At 47.2% G+C, this 23,788-nt stretch overlaps 1 protein-coding gene across 7 annotated transcripts in view; it reads left to right on the top strand.

Moving 5' to 3' along the window:
• The first annotated feature begins 8,425 nt into the window (after positions 1-8,425).
• Positions 8,426-23,788, top strand: part of SEPTIN11 (septin 11) — a 101,269-nt gene continuing 85,906 nt past the window's right edge. For all 7 annotated transcript variants that reach the window (XM_056111124.1, XM_056111122.1, XM_056111126.1 and 4 more), the window contains exon 1: positions 8,426-8,535. In XM_056111124.1, the coding sequence (XP_055967099.1) occupies positions 8,509-8,535 (27 nt within the window). In that variant the 5' untranslated portion in view covers positions 8,426-8,508. The remainder of the gene's footprint in view (positions 8,536-23,788) is intronic.

Here is a 23,788-nt window from a genome sequence, read left to right as displayed (position 1 = left end):
CATCTTTGATATGTTCCTGTTGCCTGCACAGTTGGTCACCTCTTATATGGATGGCATTAAATTGATATTCATGGAAACATATTTTTAACATCTGGAGAAAAGAACAAACAACCAACCAAAACCCTAGGATGCGAACAATTTTGCCATCATTTGGCAAGCCCCTGGAAATTATATTGCGAAGCCTTTGAGTAAAAACTAAATGTATTCTTTTTCTTTGTGTAAAATCATGCCTAGATCTCTTGCACATTTACCCTAAAAACCAGGATTCAAGGACAAAGGCAGTTTGTGGCTTTGCTCTCCACAGACCATTTTATTCAACCTTCAAACTGAGTTTACACCTGTTTCAAACACAAGCAGTTTCAAAGTGGAAACTGAAGAAAGATTTGAGACACAGGACTGGAGCGATAGCACAGCGGGTAGGGTGTTTGCCTTGCATGAGACCGATCCAGGTTCGACTCCCAGCATCCCATATGATCCCCCGAGCTCCACCAGGAGTAATTCCTGACTGCATGAGCCAGGAGTACCCTTGGTGCATCTCAGGGTGTGACTCAAAGAGGAAAAAAAAAAGATTTGAGATACCTTCAAAGTATAATTTTGAACATACAGTGATGAATCAGCTAAATCCTTTGAAGACTTGCCAGTCCCTGGTAATTAGCTTTTTTGCTGCCATCACAAATAAATACCCGCTAGCCTTCTACTCTGTCACTGAGAACAATTGACTGATGCTACTACCAGCTATGAGAAAAACAGCCGACATGGATGAGACTTTCAGTCCAGCCCCTCCTGAGTTTGTGACAGACTCTCCACTGCACTCCACTCTACTCCACTCTGGACCTTGCAGTTCTTAAGGTTTATACTGTGTGGCTATTGCATTCAACCAGAGCAAGTACATAATGTGGGCCTGCCTTCCCTCCCTTCCTTCCTTCCTTCCTTCCTTCCTTCCTTCCTTCCTTCCTTCCTTCCTTCCTTTCTTCCTTCTTTCTCTCATTCTCTCTCTCTTTTTATCTTTTTGGGTCATACCCAGGATGCCCAGGGGGTACTCCTGGCTCTGCACTCAGGAATTACTTTTGGCAGTGCTCAGGGAACCAACCATACAGGATGCTGAGGGATCAAACCCAGGTCAGCCGCATGCAAGGCAAATGCCCTCTCTGTTGTACTATTGCGCCAGTCCCCATAATGTGGGCATTTTAATTTAAAGTTAGACCTCATTCTAGTGGCCAAGCAGACATGTGATTTTTTTCTTTTTTTCTCCTATACAAACAGAAAGAAATGGCTAAGTATCATGTGCAGTATTTTACAGTGGTTTGATGATAGTGGATACCTGCTGAAGATTTGCCCTGCTTGGTCTGTTTGCTGAATGCATACTGCTTGCATTATGTCTTCTGGATAAAATTATTGTGAAATATCTAATATTGACAAAGTCTGTTTTAACAAATTGCCTTTTTAATTTGATTTTTGGGTATACCCAGAGGTGTTTTGTGCTTAGGGCCATAAGCACTCCTGTCTGCTGGGTTATTTTTCTGAAGCATTTTTTAAACCTTATTTTTATACTAAAAAATTTAAAAATATGAAGGCACCAGTTATGATGTGCATAGTTATTCGTAGTTGAGTTTCAGGTGGATAGTGTTCCAACACCAGTACTGTCTTCATTCCACCGATGTCCTCAGGTTCCCTGCTTCCTTGTCAGACACACTTCCCAGTTTGATTGTCAGAGTTGTTTGGGCCTCATGTTTCAGTGCTGTTGGCGCTGTAATATATATGTATATATACACATATATCTCTCCAGCTGGAGCGATAGCACAGTGGGTAAGGCGTCTGCCTTGCACGCAGTCAACATGGCCGACCCGAGTTCGATTCCTCTACCCCTCTCGGAGAGCCCGGCAAGCTACCGAGAGTATTCGATATGCCAGACACAGTAACAACAAAGTCTCCAATGGAGACATTACTGGGCCCGCTCGAGCAAATTGATGATCAATGGGGGGGGGGGGGGGGGGCTTTACACATATATATTTATATGTGTGTATATTATATATTTTGTTTGTATGTAGTTTACATATGTAGGTGTATTTTTTTGCCTTTGATTTTGTTTTCCTTTTAGGCACATCCTGCAGTGCTTAGAAGTTACTCATGGTTCTGTGCTCAGGAATTACTCCTGGTGGACTTTGGTGACCATATGGGATGCCTAGGATCGAACCTAGGTTGGATGTGTGCAATAAGGCAAATGCCCTCCCCACTATGCTATCATTATGGCCCCCTATATATGTACATTATATACATATATGTATACTATATATATATATATGTATATACACACACACACACACACACACACAGAGGGGCTGGAGCGAAAGCACAGCAGCTGCGCCTGCTGAGCTGGGCTCAATTCCTCTGCCCCTCTCAGAGAGCCCGGCAACCTACTGAGAGTATCTCGCCTGCACGGCAAAGCCTGGCAAGCTCCCCTGACATATTCAATATGCCAAACACAGTAACAACAAGTCTCACAATGGAGATGCTATTGGGCCTGCTCGAGCAACCTGATGAACAACGGAAGGACAGTGCTACACAATGCTATATATATACATTTACATAAGGTACAGGGATTGTTCCTGGTGGGTTCTGGGGTATCATATGTGGTGCTGGGGATGGGTCCTATCCCTACTGTACTATTGCTCCCGTCCTCTCGATTGCATTTTCAATGTAGACAGAGCAATTAGTCACCTGACTTTACTGATCTAATTTTTAAGAGAGAAAAGCCTTTAGGACAGCATCTAAAGTTCTGAGGTGTGCTTGCTTGTTGTTGGGTCACACCCAGCGGTACTCAGGTTTTATTTCTGGTTCTGTCCTTAGGGTTTCCAAGCTGCAGGGCAATCCTCCTTGCCCTTGCCTCTACTGTCCTGGGTGTTAGTCTCATGTTATGCTATTTTATATTCCACAAATGAGTGCAGCCATTCCATGAGTGTCCCTCTCTTCCTGACTCATTTCACCCAGCACTGCATGGCTTCTTATCCCTCGCCAGGCACCTGCCTGTCTTGGTGCTGTTGCAGGAGCAGCTCTACTTTGTTCTGTGACTCAGATTTCAGTGTTTCGAGCTGGTCTTCTACCTGTGTAGAAAGAAGAGATCTTGACTTGGGGACTAGTGAACCTATTGCTTGGAAATTCAGAGATTTCCCAACTAAAGGCATGTATCACAAAGATGCAAATGAAAGCAATATTAAAAGGGGACACGTTCTATCACTGTTCTATTAGATCTTTGGCTATATGCAGAGAAGCACAAGGATAACAACAAGTCTCATGATGGAGATGTTACTGGGCCCGCTCGAGCAAATCGATGAACAACGGGAGGACCAGGAGGACCGTGACAGTGACCTGTCCTTAGGGATCTTTCTTTGAGAGGCGCAGGGGACCATATGCAGGGCTGAAACTGAACCAGAGTCTAATGTGTCCACGCCCTTGCCTTAAGGCCTTATCTCTGCACCGGAAGGAGCTTACCTGGATATACTGTTTACCTTCTACTGTAGTTGTATTTGTGTGTTAGGATTTCAAATTGTGTAGATAGAAGAATAGGCCAGAGCTGGTCCAGGATGTTTGAAAGTTAGAGCTGGTAGCAAAAGTCTTCTCCATGGATACCAGAGACAATAAAAACCCGAAAGAAGAGGTAGATTGAGGAAACAATCATACAAATCATACACTGTGAGTAGAAAGTAGATTAACAAAAAGGTGGGGTGTTCCCATTCAACTGAAGTGAGGCTGAACACAGCGCACAGTATTTACCTTTAGGCTCCCCGGAGAGCTGTTAGAACTGAAATGGTTCTAAGTCTATAATAGAATTTATGGAATTTACGTTGCTTTCCCCCCTCCTTTCTCATAGAAGTAGTTGATAATTCTGAGGCTTTTTTCCTAATGCGGAAGTTTCAGGTTGTTCAACAGAACGGTTTTGCGTTCAACAATCAGCCAAGGTTATAGCTACACAGTGGGTTTGCTGACTGCTCATCATGGATTCAGCTCAGTGAAATTCCTGTCAGCTAAGGTTCTTTTTGTATTTTTATAACTAAACACTGAGAGAGGATCAGAAGTCACCTTGCTCTGTTACAAACCTGTGCAAGCACCTTTAGAGATATTTTTGCAGCTGACTCGTATTTTCACATCATTACTTACATGTCAATATTCTGTTAAGTATGAAATGACCATCTCTATTTATTTTTTTGCTTTTTTGGGTCACATGTGGCAATGCACAGGGGTCACTCCTGGCTCTGCACTCAGGAATTACTCCTGGCGGTGCTCAGGGGACCATATGGGATGCTGGGAATCGAACCCGGTTTGGCCTCGTGCAAGGCAAACGCCCTACCCACTGTGCTATCTCTCCAGGCCCCCATCTTTATTTTTTATTTTGGGGCCACACCAGGAGATGCTTAGGAATTACTCCTGGCCCTGCCCCCCTCAGTAGTTACTCCTAGCAGTGCTCAGGGGACTATATGAGATGACAGGGATCAACCCGGGTCAACTGCATGCAAGGCAAACGCCCTACCCGCTGTGCTATTAGCTCTGGCCCCTAATGGCCATCTTTAAAAATTACTTTTCTTCCAGTTTGTCTGTTCTTTATTCAAGAGCAAGCAATATTTTCCAGGGCACACATATTCTGTAAATGAAATACGTTCTCTTTCCTAGGGTTTTGTATGTTTATGCTGATGGCAATGTAGAGGTTTGGTTTCCGTCTGTAAGTTGCTTTTGGAAAACAAAAACTGTTCTAAAAAGTCTTGAATATCAGTGACTTTTCTTTTGGCAATTTGGTGGGAATTCATTTGAGAATCTTGTTTCTCTTTTGTTTATTTATTTATTTATTTTGCTTTTTTGGGTCACACCCGGCAATGCACAGGGGTTACTCCTGGTTCTGCACTCAGGAAATACTCCTGGCAGTACTCAGGGAACCATATGGGATGCTGGGAATCGAGCCCGGGTTGGCCGCATGCGAGGCAAAGGCCCTACCGGCTGTGCTATTGCTCCAGCCCCTCTCTTTTGTTTTTATTTTTAATGGTTGACAAAAGGTGTGCTTTTGTACAAGTATAAAATAAGTAAATGTGTAAGTGGACTCCTTGTCAGTTGGAAAGTAGTTTTCATCGAGATGAATGTATTTACAAATAAATATGTATTTTCAAAGGAATTTTAGGAAAAATATTGTTGTGAAAATCAAAATGGTTAATCTGAAACTGCTTATTTCAGCCACACCTTGTGGTGCTCCGGGCTTACTCTTAGCTCTGTGCTCAGTGATGGATCCTGGCAGGATTGGGTACTGTATATGGTGCCAGTGATCAAATCTGGGTCTACCTTGTGTAAGTGCCCAAGTTGCATCTTCCTCCCATATGTGAGGTTCAAGACTCCACAGAAACAAACACAAAAGTGTCCTGTTTCAGAGGAGAGATGGCTCAACAGGCAAAGCAGATGCTTTGCACACAGGAGCCAGATTCAATCCTTGGCATTGTGTGGTCTTCCAGCGCTGTGGAGAGTGACTGAGCACTGGGCCAGGAATAAGTCTTCAGCATCACAGGGGGTGATCCCAAACTAAAACCAAACAAAAACAAAATTGACACTCCCTCTGCTCCCATAATTAAAACAAAACAAAATATAAGATAGCATGGGCACAATTTATTCACTTATTTATTTTTGAATCACTGTGAGCTCCAGTTACAAGGCTTTCACATTTGAATTTCAGTCATACAATGATTGAACACCTTTCCCTCCACCAGTGCGCACTTTCCATCACCCATGTCCCCAGTATCCCATCCCTCATCCCCCCCCCCCACCTTTATGGCAGACAATTTCCCTCTTACTCTCTCTCTACTTATGGGCATTATGGGTGCATAGGGACAATTTAAAATGCACAATTTCATCCCTTAGGGTTCCTATTCAGAAGAAACTGTTATTAAAAAGATTTTAAAGATGAGTAGATTAAAACACAGAAATGCTGAGTAACTTGGCCGTCACCCTCATCCAGCCTGGCTGTGAGCCATGGCCATGTGAGACTCTACCCGGCCTTACCAGGGCCACCAGGTGACACCGGCAGGGCTAGGCGGCAGGTGAGCCGTGCCAAGGATCAGATGCAGGGCCTGGAACACACTAGAGGGTGTGTTCGCTCACTTCAACTATTTTCCTGGCCCCAAAGCCAGGATTTTGAATCTAGATATTCTGGCTGTGGAACAAATAACTTCACAATGAGATCGGAGCTTCTGAAATAGCTTTCCATGGCCAAAAGCAATTAAACTATATTTTGTTGAATTTATTTATTTACCTGCCAGAATCAGGCAGGGGAATTTGAGGCATTGCTCCATGTGATGGGAAAAAAGAAGCACCCTGGCACAAGCTGCAGAAACCACCAAGACGTTTTTTTCTAAAAGTGTTTTCTGAAACAGATGAGACATTTGCATCTGTTATCTTGTCTAATGGGGAATGGGGGTGGGCGCATCTCAGGGACCACTTCCAACACTCTTTGGGGGACTCTGTGGCAGTGTGAACTGAACCTTGAAGCTCAGCAGGTGCAAATACCTCCAGCCTTTTGAGCCATTTACCTGGCTGTGCTCAGGGATCACTCTTGGTGGTGCTGGGGATCAAACCCAGCACAGCTGCTTGCAGGGCAAGTCATTTACCTGCAATCTTATCTCTCCAGCCCCAATGTGATCTTAAGCTCAGGTGATTACCCACAAAGGTAGGGCGGGCATACTCTAATCATCTACTCAGCTGTTGAAACATTTACGAAACCAAACAAGCAAATAAAATCAAAACCAACGGAATTCTGCTCATTGGTGTGATGGGTAAGTCACAAAATGGAGAGTTCGCTTGGACTGCACTCATGATCGGGTCCGCAGCTCCGGCGCTGTCCTTCACTGGGTTTACGGGATCCTCCCTATGGGCGACGGAACGAAACGTCCCTGTACTGTGACATACCTGTCAAAGTCCTTCTCCCCATTAGGATGGCACCGCACCCAGCCACGTGGTAGTCTGAATGCAACACTTACCCTGCACTTAGTCCGCGTAACAGGAAACCGTGGACCCTGTCCTGAAAAGATTTGATTTCTAGGAAGCAAAAACAGGTAGAAACTAAGGGGGCTCGCGCCCTGCAAGTCTGGGGTCCATCCACACCCTGACGGGTCCCCCCGAAGGGCACCCTCATCATTTTGCATACTCATCCCTGGAGGGTCGCTGTCCCCTCTCCCCACCCCGCACGGCCCAATTCTGCAGTAAATGTAGTCTGGGTGGCCTTGAGCCCCGGTGTCCATCCCAGAGTAACCCAGTTTCGGCCCCCCAGCAAAAGCCGGACTTGCGCGCGAGGCCACTGACCCTTAGCCCACGGCGGCGCTGGGGCGCTCGCACCCACCCACCCTGACTTGCCCTAGGCAGGTAACTGCAGGGCCCCGTGAAAGTTGGGCTCAAGAGGCTTAGGTCAGGCTGTGAGGAGCCCCGGAATAAAGAGACCGTTAGTTTTTCCACGAGACCAAGTCACCCCGGGGGGTGAAAGACAGTGGTGCACCCCTCACGACCTTTGCTTGCCCCCCAAAGGTTCCCCGCCAGTCCCACCCGCAGAGGTCGCTCCTTTCAACGGCTTTGGGTGGCCCGTCCGCCTCGATCCCTCCTCTAGGGGCCACCCGCCCCTACGTTACCTCCGACACCCCTCCCCACCCAGCCTCTCCATCCCTCAGCACTTCTGCTGCACCGCACACACGCGGTTATAACGCCCAGGGATGCCGGGGGTGGGGGGCATCCCTGCCCACGGCGGAGAGACCCCCAGCTCCTTCCCAGGCGCCCAGCATCGCCCCCTACTCCGGAGACGCCCGCCCCGCAGCCTGAAACGCGTGCGCGCCCCCCGACGTCGGCGGCTCGGTTTCCCACGCGGCGCTCGGGTTCCCGCGGCCGTGGGATTCCCCGGCCGGGGCGCCCCCCTCGGAGCCCGGTGACCCGAGGTGGCAGCTCCCCCCCGCAGCCAGCGCCAGCGGCTCCCTGAGCCGGGCGGGCAGCGGGCGCCGCGCTGCCCCCGCTCGCCCATCTCCCCCGCGGCCCGTTCCAGCGGGTTCCCCCGGTGTCCCGCTCGGTCCCGCAGCGACTTCCCACGGCCCGCCCGGCCCCAGGCGCGTCGGGCCGGGGGGCAGGAGCCCGGGCGCCCCGACTTTTTATATGGACTCCCCCAAGTGGCGGCGCCGGGGTGGGGGGGGGACGGGCGGTACCCGGGCCGGGGTCGTCCTGGCGGTTCCCGAGAGGGTCGTTTCGGGGCGCACGGTGGCCTCCGCGCGGAGTGGGGTCCGCTACCCGCTCTCGGGGCCCCGCACCCCGCCGCCTGCCGCGCGCCCCGCCGCCCCCCACTCGACCGCCCCCCCTGCCCGGGAAGCGAATGGTCGCGCCCAGGCGGGTGGCCATGTTGCCGGGATAAAGCCGAGGGGCGGCGGCGGGGGGCGCACTGGCCGGGGCGGGAGCCGGGCGCGAGCAGGAGCAGCGGCCCGGAGCGCGGGGGAGCGAGCCGGCGCGATGGCCGTGGCCGTGGGGAGACCGTCCGTGAGTGCCGGGGCGTCGGCGCGCGCGGGGGCGCAGGGGCGCCGGGGCGCGGGGGGCCACTCGGGCCATGCAACAGTGTGTCCGCGCGCGCGGCGCGGGGCTGGGGCGGGAGCCGGAGCCCGCGCCCGTTCTCCCGGGGAAAAGGAGCCCCGGGCCGGGGTGTTCCCGGGCGACTCCGTGTCCCCGGGCGCGCCGTGTCCCGCGTGACGGTGAGCGGAGTCGGCTGCGGGGCTTGCTCCCGGCGCGCCCGGGCAGGGGAAGGGATCGTGGGAGCGCCCCGTGGCACTCGCCCGCCGAAAGGGGTCGGGAGAAAGCGCTGGGGTTTGTGTGTGTGTTGTGTTGTGTTGTGTGTGTGTGTGTGTGTGTGTGTGTGTGTGTGTGTGCAGTCAGAAATCGGCCACCCGGAGGCCCACCACCCGGCTGCCGGGCCCTGCCCAGGATATGGACAAAAGCCCTGGGCGCGCGCTCACACACACACACACACACACACACACACACACACATACATATGCACACACACATATGCGCGCGCACACACACACACACAAAGTTTTCCCAGGGCCCCCGGGTGAGGGTGGCTCGGCTGCCAGGAGTCTGGGGGCGGCGGGTTGCAGGAAGGGGGTGCGGGCGCGTGGTGGACCGGGCGCCCCGGGGCGTGTGCGCGGGGGAAGGACGTGGGGGTGGGGTGAGAAAGGGTTTTTCCCCGGGCGGGTCCCGGCCCGGGCTCCCCGGGGTGCCCGGCGCGGGCTCAGCATCCTGCGGCCAAGGGCCGAGAGGACGGGGCGGCGGCGGCCTCTTTCGCTCCCGCCGGAGGGACCCGGCGCCGGCAGGAAGGCGGAGCTCCTTCTCCTGCCCCGTTTCTTTGTGGATGTTGGAAGCCCGCTCGCCCCCCGCTAGCGTTTGGGGGGCGTCCGGGGCGCCCTCGGGCGAGGTTCTTCCCGCCCTGCTCCCACCTTTCTCTTTTGCCGCCTTCCACTTCCCCACCGAGCAGCTGCAGGTGGTGCTCGGAGATTCTCTGGCCGAGACGAGCGTCTTCTCCCACGCCCCGCGCCCTCGCCTCTGGCCCCCGGCACCGCCCCGCCCGGGAAGTGGGCCCCGGGGGTGGGGTGCGGGGGGAGGCCTTCTTGCGGGTTCCGATTCGGTTTGCGAGGCGGGGCGGCTGCTGCCACGTTTGCCTTCAAAGCCGTTCGACGCTTTTAGAAAACGCGCCGCGGTCGCCTTGAAGTGCAAATGTGGGTCTTGGGGGGCGTTTCGAGTTCTAATACTTAGGGGCACACTCGGGAGATCCCGGCCCCTGGCACGCCAGCTGCGCGCCTGCTAATTAGTGGTCAAAGGCTGTCGTTACGGAGGAAATTTGTATAATCTCTAGATTGTTCCCTTTACTTTCCTCGTGAGGAAATTAAGGTCCAAAGGGGTGAAGTTTTTTAACGGACTGAATTGCCTGCCCCACCCCACTCCCTCGCGGTGCTTATTTCTGGGGCACGGACTCAGCGAACTACATACAATGCCAGCCCTAGACAATGGGAAAGCTTCTAGAAGTGGGATTGGAGGGGGTGGGGGACTTCGAGAGGGGGTCGCTTTTTCCGTAACACCCATTTCCCGCTGTTTTCTTGAGAATAGGAGCGGGGTGGAGAAAATCATTTGCTGCACATTTTCTGTAAATTCATTTCTATATGTCAGTTAAATGGGAACACCATGTGGATTTTAAGGTTTACTGGGCCATAATCATATCCCACACCAGATCTGCCAACGAGATGTGAAAATAATCCCACAGAATTCTTGTGTAAGACCTGTCTCATTAGAAAAACAAAACCAACCTGTCTCATTTAAATAATAGAAATTGAGAAGTGTGTGTGCCAAGGAGGTAACCGCCTTCCCTTACCGTTCCCTGTTGTAGCCAGCACTGAGATGAAGTTACTTTGTTTAACAACTGGAGACCTTGTTACCCTTTGGGCGGAGTTGTGGTAGGGTGATCAGGCGTTGACTACAAAGTTGAAAAGTCTTTTCATACATTTCCAAGGAATGCCTGAGCTGTTGGCTCTGCCGTTCTGTAAGCGGTTCTAGAGTTTTCCGCAGTTCAGCAGCTTCAGTGCAAGTGGAATCTCCAAAGCTCCCCAGCAGCGTGGGAAGATGCCTTGCTTACTTTCTGTTCCAGGTCCTCCCCCTTTCTTTTCTCTTTTGAACAAAAGAAAGGAAGGGTGTGTTAAGGGAAAAGAATCACTCCAGAGTTGATTTTTCCCCCCTCCATTAATGGAGTTTCCCAGGTTACTCCTTTAGAGTAATTTTTTTCCCCTTAAATTTTTATTAGTGAAACACCATGAGGTACATTTGTAGAATTACAGATTTTTGTGCTTGGGTTTCAGTTATACAATGATCGAATACCCATCCCTCCACCAGTGCCCATTTCCCACCACCACGATCCCAGTATCCTTCCCACCCCCACGCCCCCATCCCATCCTGCCTCTGTGGCAGGGCATTCCCTCTTGTTCTCTTTCTCCTTTCGGGTGCTGTGGTCTGCAAAAGAGGCATTGAGTGGCAATCATGTTCGGTCTATAGTCTACTCTCATCACGCATCTCCCATCCTGAGAGAAACCTCCCAACACCCTTTATTTGGTGCTCCCTTCCTTTAGAGTAATTTTTAAATAGTTTTGGAGGGGACATAACACAGCAGTGATCAGGGCTTACTCTTAGTCCTAACAGCTTACTCCTCTTGCTCCAGGAAACCAAATGAGGTGCCACAAATCAAATCTGACCTGGCCGCATGCAAGGCAAGACCCCTACATGCTGTACTACCTCTCTGGCATGAGAGCATTGATTTTACTAATTTTTAAAAGTTTAGTTTTGGTCACAGAGAGTTTTGTGACCTTTCATGTTCTCTTTCATAAAGTCTAGCTTTCAGATGCAAGTATTAAAGTCTCAACAGTAAGTTCTTTAGCAAAATGTGAACTTATCCCCTTTCCCTTGCAAAGTGCCAGATTGGACAAAAATTCCATCAGAATAACTTGCCCTCACTTTGAGACTTCAGTTGTGTTTGAACATTAAGTATGTTATTCCAGGTAAATGCCACATTTCCTGGGCAAAAATCCTTAATGGTAGGTATACACACTTCTTTCATGAAGAAGAAGTTATACTTAGTTAGCATCAAAGCTAAATTTAGACCTCGCTTAAGGGAATTTGTTGATTGGAAAGCAAAAGCTTCAGTTTAGTGGTGGTACTGTTCCTTTAGTGCCGCTTTCATGTTGACCCTTTGCTTCTCCATTTTCCTGCTGATGGTTCTGAGACTTGACTCTGAAGAGACCTTGAAACACATCCGTGGTTTACTCTGCTGTTGGCCCTGCATGTAACTGATAATTTCTCCCCTGGGGAAGCGTCCACATTTTGGATGTTAGGATGTTTTACGGCCCAGTCCCAGGGAAGCTATTATTATTATTATTATTTTTAATCAGAGCACTGTAATTTATCTCCCTGTGAGTCAGGCTCTTCATGCTGCTGACTCTTCTGGTGTGGCGTTCTTCAAGTCTTAGCATCTAGGAGTTGAAAAGAACTTTAGCGATCATTTGCTTCAGCCTTCTCCCCAATGCAGAAATGTTCCTTTCTTCACTCTTGACAGAGATAATGTGTTTACACTTTCCTCAGGGCTGGATGGGAGACCCTTTTATGATCTCCTTCAAGAAAGAAATGGAAAACCAAGGTTATTTTTTCATTCTTTTGGGACACCCTGTCTTTACCAGGTACCATTTGTTCTTGGTGCTGGGAATACGTACACAGCAGTGCCCAAGTGAGAATGCCCCTACTCACCTGGAGAGTTTATTTTCGAGAGATTCAGGGCATTAAAGCAACACTGCAGTGTAGTCAGCTAGGGTAAGTTGTATTTATGGTCCCCCAGCCAGTATGATGCAGGTGAAGGTCTTCTCTGAGGATCATTATAACCTCGGAAGACCTGGCAGAGGGCGGGGACTGACCAGAAAGAGATGACACTCCTTGTTCTAAAAGGGCCATTGCAGGGGGGTTTGGGGGATGTGACACACAGAGGGTTTCAGGTGGTCTGGAGAAAGGTGAATGGAGCAAGAAAGTGGGGGATGATGTTCTGAACGATAAAGGGGTGTCATTTGTGTGGCAGAGGGGAGAAAGCAGTGTGAAAATGTTAAGCTTATTTAGTCAGTGATCTAAGTCATTGCATGATGAGGATCTAGAAGCAGTTATTAAGGAACATCAGCGGTGTTTGAAGGACAGCAAACTCTTTAAATCTTCTCGAGGTACAGATTAATTTTAGAGTGGGGGGCTCCCAAACTGTGCTCAGGGACTACTTTATGGTTATACTCTGTCTGGCTGTGCGGGCTGGATGGTTCAGTGGTGCTCGACCTTAGTAATGTGGTGTTACTTGGGCCTCGTGGTTCTGATGGCAACCAGGGCTACTCTGTTGGTACCAGGAATCACACTTGGGGCCTTGTGCATGCTAAACCTTGGAGCAATCTTCCTGGCCCTGTAGATCAATTTTTTTTTTTAAAGTCTTTTCTTTAAAAATCTTGTGCCTACACTATAATGAAAAGTAGATGCAAGTAGGAATTTTGTTTGTGGGATATACTTGGTGATGCTCAGAAGTTACTCCTGGCTTTGTACTCAGGAGTTACTCCTGGTGGTGCTCAGAGGATCATATGGGATGCTGGGGATCGAACCGGGTCAGCTGTGTGCAAGACAAGAGCCTTGACCACTGTACTTCCTCTTCAGCCCCAACTGATACAAGTAGTTGATAGAAGAATAGAGCTACCCAGAGCCTACCATCCTGATTAGCCTTGGGTTGTTAGTATCCCTGCATGAGCTTTTTGAGGTTCTCATCTATAACCCTAACCCACCGTAACTTGCTATTTAGAATCAGACGGAGTGCCTGACTGGACCTCATCTCACTACTGGGACAGTCACATGCCTGAGAAAACAGCTGCTTGGTGCTGGGAAGGGCCTTCCTTGTACTGGTCAGATAAACATGGGTGACTGCAGCGCTGGGGGCCTCTCTGACTGATGGCAGCAGGACGCGTGTTTACACGTACCGAGGATGCCGAGGATGATACTGATGTTTGGGTTCAGGCTTCTTCCGCAGCTAGAGTCTCCCGGGTCTGTTTCTCTTTATAGCTCTTAGAGCTCCATAAACTTGGTTGCGGGGAAAGGGCTGTCTTGGAGCTCGCTTTTCCGCTGGGCCTGACTGAACTCTTTTCAGCTGGAGTTGTGAAGCGGCACCGTGGTCGAAACAGACCCCATAGCTCTAGGCTGTTACTCACTTCCCAAGGAGTCCTACTTTGTAGTATAATGGAGAGCCCTCTCTCTTCCCTTTAACAAAAAATCCACGTGGACACAAACTGTCTTAGCGCTAAACAGTACTTCTGACCCTCCCCAGCTCCCTGGCATCGTATCAATCCAGCTTATGTGAACGTTATGACGAGGCTTGGGGTAAGATGGAAAAGATAGTCTTCTAAAAGAGAATTTGCTTTGTGATCGAAAATAGAATTTACAATATTTCAGATCTGGCCTGGGGTAGAAAACAGGAGTCTATTTCCTGATGTGGAAAAGAAACTATAGCATTAGGGCCAGAGCTAATAAGGCATTTGTGGTTTTCTCTTTCTCTCTTTCTTTCGGAAGTCAAAAGATGTAGGACGTTGAGTTGCAGAGATGCACTTATTCTTTGGTGGAAGGGTCCATATCTAGTTGTGCTTAGGTCTTACTCCTGGCTCTGTGCTTAGGGATGCTCCTGGCGTGACTCAGGGGCCCATATGGGTGTATAGGATTGAACCCAGCTTGGCTGTGCGCAAGGCAACTGTCTAATCTCTCATCTGGATACACATACTTCACTGCCGAACTGAGACTGCAGAGCTCCAAGCTCTAGGTTTGCCTCTAGTACCTGACAAGCGGAAACTTTGTTTTCTGCCTTATTTTTGATACGTTATACATGCTTGTAAAAATATATATGGCAAAATGCATGGCCTGATTTTGATAAATTGACTTTCCTTTGAGAAGAATTAAAAGGTTTTTTTTTTTGGAGGAGGGTGTGTGGTATGCTTAGGGGACGATACGGGGTGCCCGGAATTGAAACCAGGTCAGCCAGGTGCAAGCTGGTCTCCTGCCCATTGAATTATTGCTCTGCCCTTCTTACATTATTCCCCCCTTCTTACTGCAGTAGATCCTCAATGTTCCTAGAAAAAATGTTAGAAACAGTAAGCTGGAACCTCCTTTAATCCTAACACATCATGGTCATTCTTGGCTTCTGAATCTACCCGTCATTTGTTTTCTCCGTGCAGGTGCCGAGGTTAGGATTCTGAGCACTCCCAGGCCATCCCTGCTGCCCTCATCAAACTTTGCCAGTGGATGAGTGAGCATGGGAAGCAAGGGGGAAAGTGTCTAGAAGGACACAGCAAGTGTGCTGCTCTGAAAGCGAGTCAGAAACCCCGACAGAGACTCCTGTAACTGGACGCTAGTGTTGCAGGGAGGGAGAGAGAGTGGAAACGGATAAAATGGAAAGGGTGGGAAGAGACCAGGTGTGCCCCTCCAGATATATGAGGACTTTAAAGCTTTGAGTGCTCTCTACCCTTGCCCTTCAATTTAGGTAACTCAGATTCTTGAAATTGGCAAAAACCTGCAGTGATGGTTTTTCAGGATTCAGTACAGAAGAGGGGAGAAGAAGTTCATTCCTGGCTTTGACCGAAATGGTCAAAAAATGGTCCTGAAAGAACAGGGGAGGTGGAAACTGAGAAAGGACAGAACAAGAAGGAGAATTTGGGGCTGCAGGAATAGGACGGTGGGTCGGGCGTTTGCCTTGCAAGCAGCCAACCCAGGTTTGATCCCCAGTATCCCATTTGGTCCCCAGAGAACTGCCAAGAGGAATCCTTCTGAATGCAGAGCCAGGAGTAAGCCCTAAGCATTGCTGGGTGCGGGCCCCAAGCAAACAAAGGAGATCACCAGTGTGGTGGAAGAAGGTTTATTTCTCACTCACGGTCCTTATTGGCTCCATCCTCTGAGGTCTGCTCCTGGCCCCAGGCCGAGGAGGCTTCTCTAACTGAACTTTGCTGTTCTGGTGGCAGAGGAAGGAGAGATGCTAAGCCCACGCCGACTTTCCCATGTCTTACGCGTTCACTCCCATGCGAACTCCACTGGCAGAGCATGTGGTCACTCCTGCACTGGGCAAGGTCCTTATATCATGGGCACTCTGTCTGTCACTTGGCCAGGTGGGGGAAGGCCAGGGGCTGGGGAGGTAATTTCCCTGCAGGGCAGGGGCTGTTGAGGATTGTGAGAGTTACCGCCCTTTACTGGGCATGGAACCTACTTGCCGTGAGACCCTATTGTCTTTTTTTTTTCCCTGTCCCCTCCTGCCTAGAGTGACTTCTCTTACTCCACTCACCCAAGTTTTATTCTAGCTGGATGTAGCTGGGTGTTGAGAATGTGAGCGTATATGAATCCACATGGATTCACAGCAGAGGGTGAGAGGGTGTGGTCATTTCTATTGTCCACTCACAGTGAACTTCTGATCTGGTAGCCTCGTAGCCTTGTAAGTGGCAGGTGTTGACCTTCTGAGCAGCTCTCTGGTGGCGCAGCTTCTGGACTATTCTCTCGGAGAGATGGTTTTGAGGCCATTAGGACCTCCTGCTGCGCGACAGAATTATTTCCCTTGGGAAGCTTCCAGCTCAGTTCTTTCTTGGCAAACTTGTTCTTAACCGCGGACGCACGTCAGGTGGCAGGCTGCTTCTCCTTGCTTTGTTTCCTCTCTGGAAAAGTGGGGAGTGGATGGCGTTTTTGTTTTAACATTTTGTGAGATAGGTTTTTTTTTTTTAAAAAAAAAAAACGTTTTTCATAATAGGGTCACAGTCTCTGTGGAATCCGGGTCAGGATTGTGGGCTCTGGGCTCAGGCTGCTGGGCTTCTCTGGCTCTGCCATTTTTTTCCCCATCTGTGACTATCAACCACATACTCACCTGTGTGCTGCACGCCTCACCTGTGAAAGAACAGCAAGGCCTTCTGCAGAGATCTGAAGGATTAAATGAGTTTGTACACACAAGTGCTTGCAATGATGCGTGTAATGTTGGTTCTCAGCAAAAGGGAAATGAGTACTGAAATAATAGCGACTTTAGACCATTGTCTGTGATCGAACCAGAACTGCTAGCACCCCCTTCCCCCAGGCTGCACACCCGAAGCAGGCAAGCTTCCTTTTTCTAACGAGAGCACACTTTGGCGCATGCGTGCTCTTCTCAAAGCCTGCACTCACTGGCCCAGGTGCCGGTGACTTTTCGATCCTAGAATTCATATAGTGTAGATTGTCTGCAACGCTTCTTTCCTCTTTTGTTTTTGGTATGGTAGGTGGGGGCCATGGAGTTTGGAGCCACAAGCAGTGCTGGGTGCCAAGGATTGAACCCTGGTTGGCTGCATTCAAGATGTTCACCCTACCTGCCGGGCTCTCTCTCTGGCCGCCTCTGGCCCTTCTTCTTAACCTGTTGCTCAGCTTAGGAAGGGGCTGTGTTGTCCCTTCGCACCTTCACTCCCCTGACATTAAAAAATATTTGATGGAAGGGGTAAAAATCAGTCCTTTGAATCATTTGGATGGGGCTTGGTTCTGACTTCTGACTCACATCCTGCCTTATTCCAGCTGTTTCTGTGCGGACTTCAGGCAAGTGTAGACTTCCTGTCTCCGGCACCCTGCCTCTGCTTCTCTGTGGTGCCCCCTTGGGGTCTACTTTGCTCTTCTAACCTGTGGATAAGTCAGGCGGTCCAAGGGACTTACCATCCCATGGGCCAACGCTTGGCTGACGGGGCCTTGTTGCTGCTTGATACATACTCTGCTCTTAGTGCCGAATTGGACAGTTTTGAGCCAACTGGTCCCCGCCCTGGTCTTCAAGGTGATTAGCTCTGTATCTACACCCTCAGGCTGCTTCACTTCTTATTTTCTTATACCTGTTCTCCACAATTTCTCTGGGCCCCTTTCCCAAATGTCTGCAAGCATTGTAGCTTGTCTCAAACCCTGTCTCATACCCTGGGATTTAAGGAAGCAGGTGAAAGTGCTTTAAAAACTAGATAGTCCTTTTGCTTTAGGCAAAAGAAGAACCAGAAATGTTACTTTAGAAGTATATTAAATTACACTGGGCATTATGCATCTATGTTCAAGGGATGAAGAATATGATGCAGTTGTAGAGTGCATGCTTGACATGTATGAGGCCTCAAGTTTGATTCTTAGCATAAAAAAATGTATATACATAGATTAGATGGGAACTAACCAATTTTTCTTTCTTTCCTTTTTTTTTTTCCATAACCGATAGTGCTTAGGGCTTACTCCTAGCTTGGCACTCAGAGATCATTCCTGGCAGACTTGGTGGACCATATGTGGTGCCAGAGGTTGAACCCAGATTGTGCAGGGCAAATGCCCCACCTGATTAGAAAGATTGGTTTGACTGTAGTATTGTTTCAGCCCCAAACCAATCTTCCTAATCAGGTTTTGACTGCTGTTGGAAAGCAGACCTCAAACTTGTAAAACAAACAAACAAAAACCTCAAAACGAGAATCAGAAAAGAAAAAAATCTGCATATCTTATAGAAACTTTTGTACAACCTTAATTTCTACTGCCTTAGAATGCAGCTCTCATGCTCTCAGAATGAAGGTCCTTATTGCTGAGTGCAGTACTGTAACTTACCCATTTCAAGTCAGTTTTTATAGACTAGAAACTGGGTAAGAATGTATGGGGGCGGGGTTTCTTGATTTCAGCCATGAGTTGGGGCCAAAATTACAAAAAAAATATTTTGAAAAAAACATTTTTAAAAAAAAATTTAGAATTTTAGACTTAGACTGTCGTGAACTGGGAAAATAAGATAAAAATTGTTGAAATTACTTTTTATTCAGTGATGACTTTAAAAGACCAGATTCATGTAGGTGTCTGCCTGAGAGTTCTTCACTGGGCGAATCTATCTGGCCCAGAGGACTTTGAAACTACAGGACCAGACCAGTTCCTTCTCAGGTTCTCTTCGTATCTGTCACCTTTCCTCCACTCTGTGAGGTGCCATTTGACTCTTTGTGTGGGTGGGATACCCAAGACGGCCTTTGCCTGAGAAATGATTTGGTTGTTTATCTCTTGAATTCCTCTGTGTTTCAAAGCCTCCTCCAGTCCTTACTCAACCCCAGCCCCTCCCCCCTGACGAATGTTGGCTTGGAGATCAACTTGATCTCTGAGCCCTTAAGGAAGTCGTTGGGATATAAAATCAAATTTCTCCCCTTTGGAAACCAAAATTCGTAGGTATTTGATGAACTTAGCACTGTAGCACTGCCCTCCTGTTGTTCATTGATTTGCTCAAGCAGGCATCAGTAATGTCTCCATTGTGAGACTTCTTGTCACTGTTTTTGGCATATTGAATATGTCACGGGGAGCTTGCCAGGCTTTGCCGTGTGGGCGGGATACTCTTGGTAGCTTGCTGGGGCTCTCCGAAAGGGATGGAAGAATTGAACCCGGGTCCACCAGATGCAAGGCAAATGCCCTACCCATTATGCTATCACTCTGGCCCTTAATGAACTTAAGATTTAACTTAAGATGAACTTAAGACAGAAAATTAAATTAAGATTTCAGTTATCGAAGTAAGTAATAAATAAGTTGTTAATAAATAAGTTGTAATAAATAACCTGCTGTCCCAAAAGTGATTTTTAAGAGGGGATTTTAAAACCCATATCTAACTTGTATTTTATAACCCAATGAAAGTTGAGGGTAATGGGACTCTCAGGGACTTTGTGTAATAGATATTCACAGAGGAATGTTGCAGGCTGGGGTATTGCTATCTCGAGGTGTTCTTTTGAAAGAACTTACATTCTCATTTCTTAAAGTCTTTTTCTATTTCCCACCCATTGAATTAACAAACACTGACCCCATAGCCAGCGGCATTTATGAGTGAAAATCTCAAGCACCATATGGTGTCATGCATGAATTAAGATTTCAAGCACCATATCTTTATTCTGCTACCAAATAAGAATAAAAATCTGTTTTAGGCAAATGGATCAGAATCTTGGATCAGAATTCTGGGATGAGTGACCAAGGCTTTTTTGTCATTCTTACCTCATCAGTTAGCAGCCTCATTCACATGGTACCTCATCGCCAATTGGATGATTGAGAATTGTTGGTATTTCTAGTCCAGTGCCCCATGTTGTTTGAAATATTTAAGCTCTAACACCATGGCTCTCAGGAAGCATGTAACTGAAGAAAAAAGGCTAAGACTTTGGCAATACTCAACCTTCATGGTGGAGGGACTTTGCCAACCCTCCCCTTTCATTAAGAACTTGTTTCAGCACTCAGAAAGATAGAGTCCATTTATTTCCCTTCTGTCCCCTTTCAGTGTATTTTTAGGACTGCTAGGAAAAAGAACCTCCAGTTTTCTCTCCTTCTAGACTGTAGCACTGTAGCACTTTCCTCCCGTTGTTCATCAATTTGTTCGAGCAGGCACAGAAACGTCTCACAACAAACTGTGAGACTTGTTACTGTTTTTTTTTTTTGGCATATCAAATACATCACAGGTAGCTTGCCAGGCTTTGCCAGGCGGGCGAGATACTCTCGGTAGCTTGCCGGACTCTCCGAGAGGGGCAGAGGAATCGAACCCAGGTTGGCCGCATGCAAGGCAAACACCCTACCCGCTGTGCTATTGCTACAGCCCCTGTCTAGGCTACCATTAGAAATTTTCTCTTTTGGTTTAAGGCAGGTATGCAAAGGGAATTGGAAAATGATTCCAGATTCTGGAGGTAATGTTTTCAAAAAATCTGCCAGATTAATATGTGAGTATCATTAGAGTACGCTGCATACAGCATATCCAATGTTCTTGACCTCTAGACTGGTATTCTATTCTAGGGCCTACATGAATTTCTGTATCCACATTGCTACAGCTTTAGTGAGCCAGTATCCATGCTTGCTGGGTGAACTTGTTTCTAAACTTGCTTAATGCCAGCTGTAGCAACCATCATAATTGCACAATTTAATTGATATTTTGTGAATCTTTGAGATAAAAGTACAAAAATAGAGTTGCTTCTAAATTAGATCCTTTGGAAAGATTTACTCAAGGTGATAATTTTACCATAATAAAAGTGCTCTGAGTTTAATATGATTAAGACAGTTATCAAAAGTTGGAGGAAAATTCTTAAGAGTCCAAAAAAAGAAATCTGCACTCATATTGCTTTGAAAATGCTTTAAAATTCTGACTTCATTTGAAGGAAACAAACAAACAATAGATGATGCCTATAGGTATATACTGGAAGTAAACTGCTAATAAAAATTCCTCTGGGCCATAATGATAAAAAGAAAACTCAGCCATCTGCCAAAATTGGCAAATGTTATTTGTCTAAATGTAAAATTAAATACTTGTATTGTAACTTACTTAAAAATTTATCCTTGAATAATTTTTAAAATTAATTCTCTAAGCTGAACCTGCATGTCTGTGACCCACCGTGGAGGTTGTTCAGGTTTGTCTGGAATAAGGGCTTTTTCCAAAGATACCAAGTGAAAATCAGAAGACAAAAGAGTAAAACTGTTTACTGTACTGGGAAGTACTTGACAACCAAGGAACAGCCAACTGCAGAATGCCTTGACATAGCCATCAGGTACCATTTGTCAGTTAGCTTCTGGTTATGTACATTCATTTGTGCTGTCATGCATCTGTTCTCCACAAGTATGGTGTGAGGGTTAGCCAAGTGCATCAGCATCTCGTTTGGATCTGCTGCTGGCCCACAGGTGTCAAAGTAGGTTTGGGGGGCTGGAGCGATAGCACAGCGGGTAGTTTGCCTTGCATGCGGCTGACCCGGGTTTGATTCCCAGCACCCTATATGGTCCCCCAGCACCGCTAGGAGTAATTCCTGAGTGCATAGCCAGGAGTAATCCCTTGCATTGCCAGGTGTGACCCAAAAAGAAAAAAAAAATCAAAGTAGGTTTGGTTGGGCAAGGTTATTGAAGGTCAAGTGGAAATAACTAGAGATGAAATAAAGCATCTCTGATTAGGACATAAGTTAGGGCTTCAATTAAGTTGTGGAATTCAGCTTGATGCCTTCTCCTGGAATCAAGCTGAGGCAAAATTATACTTGGAGCGAAATTTTGGGAATCCTGAAGGGAACTGTGGGTAAGTGCTTGTCTCCATCACAGAAGCCAGTGATCGATTTCCTGGTTGTAATTCAGACAGCAGGGAATTCAGTGCAGAAACACTGCATCATGGGTCAGGACCCATCATGGGTCAGGACCGCATCATGGGTCAGGACGTTACAGATGACTTGCTTAATGGGAAAAGACAAAGATTTCTTAAAAGAAACAATTCTCTGCATGAAAAGCAACATGACTCACCGTCATGGAGATGTGTGAGAAAACTCATGCTATTATATGAAGAGTTAAGTCTATGAGAAACCTAAGTAAGAAATTTAAAATAAAAGGTGGAAATTTCTCCAATTATCTCTTGCCCAGGAAAGAGAACTGAGTAACTCAGTGGAACACAAACTTTCTTGGAGTTCAGGAATAGGTCTCAACTAATAAATCAAGTCAGAGCTTTCTATGAAGATTTCTCAGTTAAAGATGATAATAAACTTATTGACTTAAGTACCCTTCCCCCAAAGAGATAAAGTTCCTAACCCGTGCTCCAAATAACCTTGGACAAAGGGACTTGTATATGATAGAACAATTGTTCTCTCAATTTCTGACTCCCACTGACCCATTCCCCTATTTTATTACATGTGCCCGCTGGTTGAGGATCACTGTGTGTCTGGAACTTTCCCTAAGTGGGTTGATGAAGGGAAAAAGTTTGAGAATTACTGGTAGGTCTCCGCTGAGATGCAGTGTCTCTAGGAGAGTTAACTAATTTGACATTGAGCTTCTTTTACCCTTGGATATAAATAACTTTCAGTTTTTCTGTTGTTTTCTTCAATTTCTTTTTAGGTTGGTCCAGAATAATAAGAAATATAATTTTGGAAACAATTATCTCATTTTGGAAAGGCCAGGTTACTTTCGTAATCTTAGTTTAGTGTCCATTACCTGCATGTGTCATGGATTACATATGTATACAAAGATGCACTTGGTCTATCTGGGAAGGAGACGCTGTCTCCTATGCAGATGGAAGTTTGGATTTCATTCTTCATACTCTTCACTTTTGTGTTCATTCAGGTTTACTTCCTCTCTGGTCCAAATGGTGTACCAGCTATCCTTGGGTGTACTCTTCTGACATCAATTAGGTCGGATTTTTAATCTCAATCCTGGGTAAAATTGCACACTAAAAACATCAAGCAGAAAGTTACCCTTCAATTCCAAAATAAAGGGTGTGGGAGGAGAAAGCTTAGCACATTGGAAGCTGAAATGTGTGCTATTTCCATTTCTCAGGTTAGAGCTGGTTCATTTTGCAGGGCCTTTTTCTTTTTGGTCTTTAAGTCCACATTTGTCATGTTGTTGCTAGTGATGCTTTGTCATTTCACTAGTCACTGCACATTGTAGTCATATCTCTGATTAGGACATAGGCTTCAATTAAGTTGTGCAATTCAGCATTTTTTTCCCCCTGTGGTTGGATGTTAGCGGGTAAGAGTTGATCTTCACAGAAGTGTTTTCAGGTAGGTTGATTTGTTTTTACCCTTGACATAACCTCCTGAGGGCCTGTTGGGTGGATCAGGACTAGCCTCAGATAAACGGAGATGAGAGCAAGGCCAAGCTCTGACTCTTGTTACCTTCTCCCTTTACTAAGCTGAGAGATCATCTCAGGCTGCCGAACAGTCTTTTTAGGACTTTCTGTGGTGATGGGAATACTCTGCTATGGTCGCAACTAGCTATACATGGCTATGGGTTACTTCTGGCTCTGTACTCGGAAATTATACCTGGTGGTGCTCAGGGGACCATATGGGATGTTGTGGATTGAAACCTGGCGAGCCACATGCAAGGCAAACTTCCTACTCCCTGTACTATCTCTCCTGCTCCAGTCACCAACATTTTTAATCCACTCTTTTCCTCAGGTCCCCTCATTCCTACCTTGACTTATTTTGAAGTAAATTCCAGGCATAGTCTGATCTCATTTTACTTTAAGAGCTAAACTTGTGAGCTAGAAGAATAGGAATGACATCCAGGAAAGGTTCTTAGGGATCTTCAAGTATATTTGTGATTAAAATACAAAAAAAAAGAAAAGCTTTTAGTATAGGTGGTCCCTGCCTTATAGTGGTTCATTTGACCTATTGAATTTACAACTTTGTGATGGTGCAAAAGCAATGACTTCAGTAGAGACTACTTCTGATTTTGAACGTTG

The sequence above is a fragment of the Sorex fumeus genome, unplaced genomic scaffold (assembly GCF_029834395.1).
Source record: "Sorex fumeus unplaced genomic scaffold, SorFum_2.1 ptg000013l, whole genome shotgun sequence".
Lineage (NCBI taxonomy): Eukaryota > Metazoa > Chordata > Mammalia > Eulipotyphla > Soricidae > Sorex > Sorex fumeus.
The sequence above is the reverse complement of the archived record's forward strand: the minus strand, read 5'-3'. Positions and strand labels throughout refer to the sequence as shown.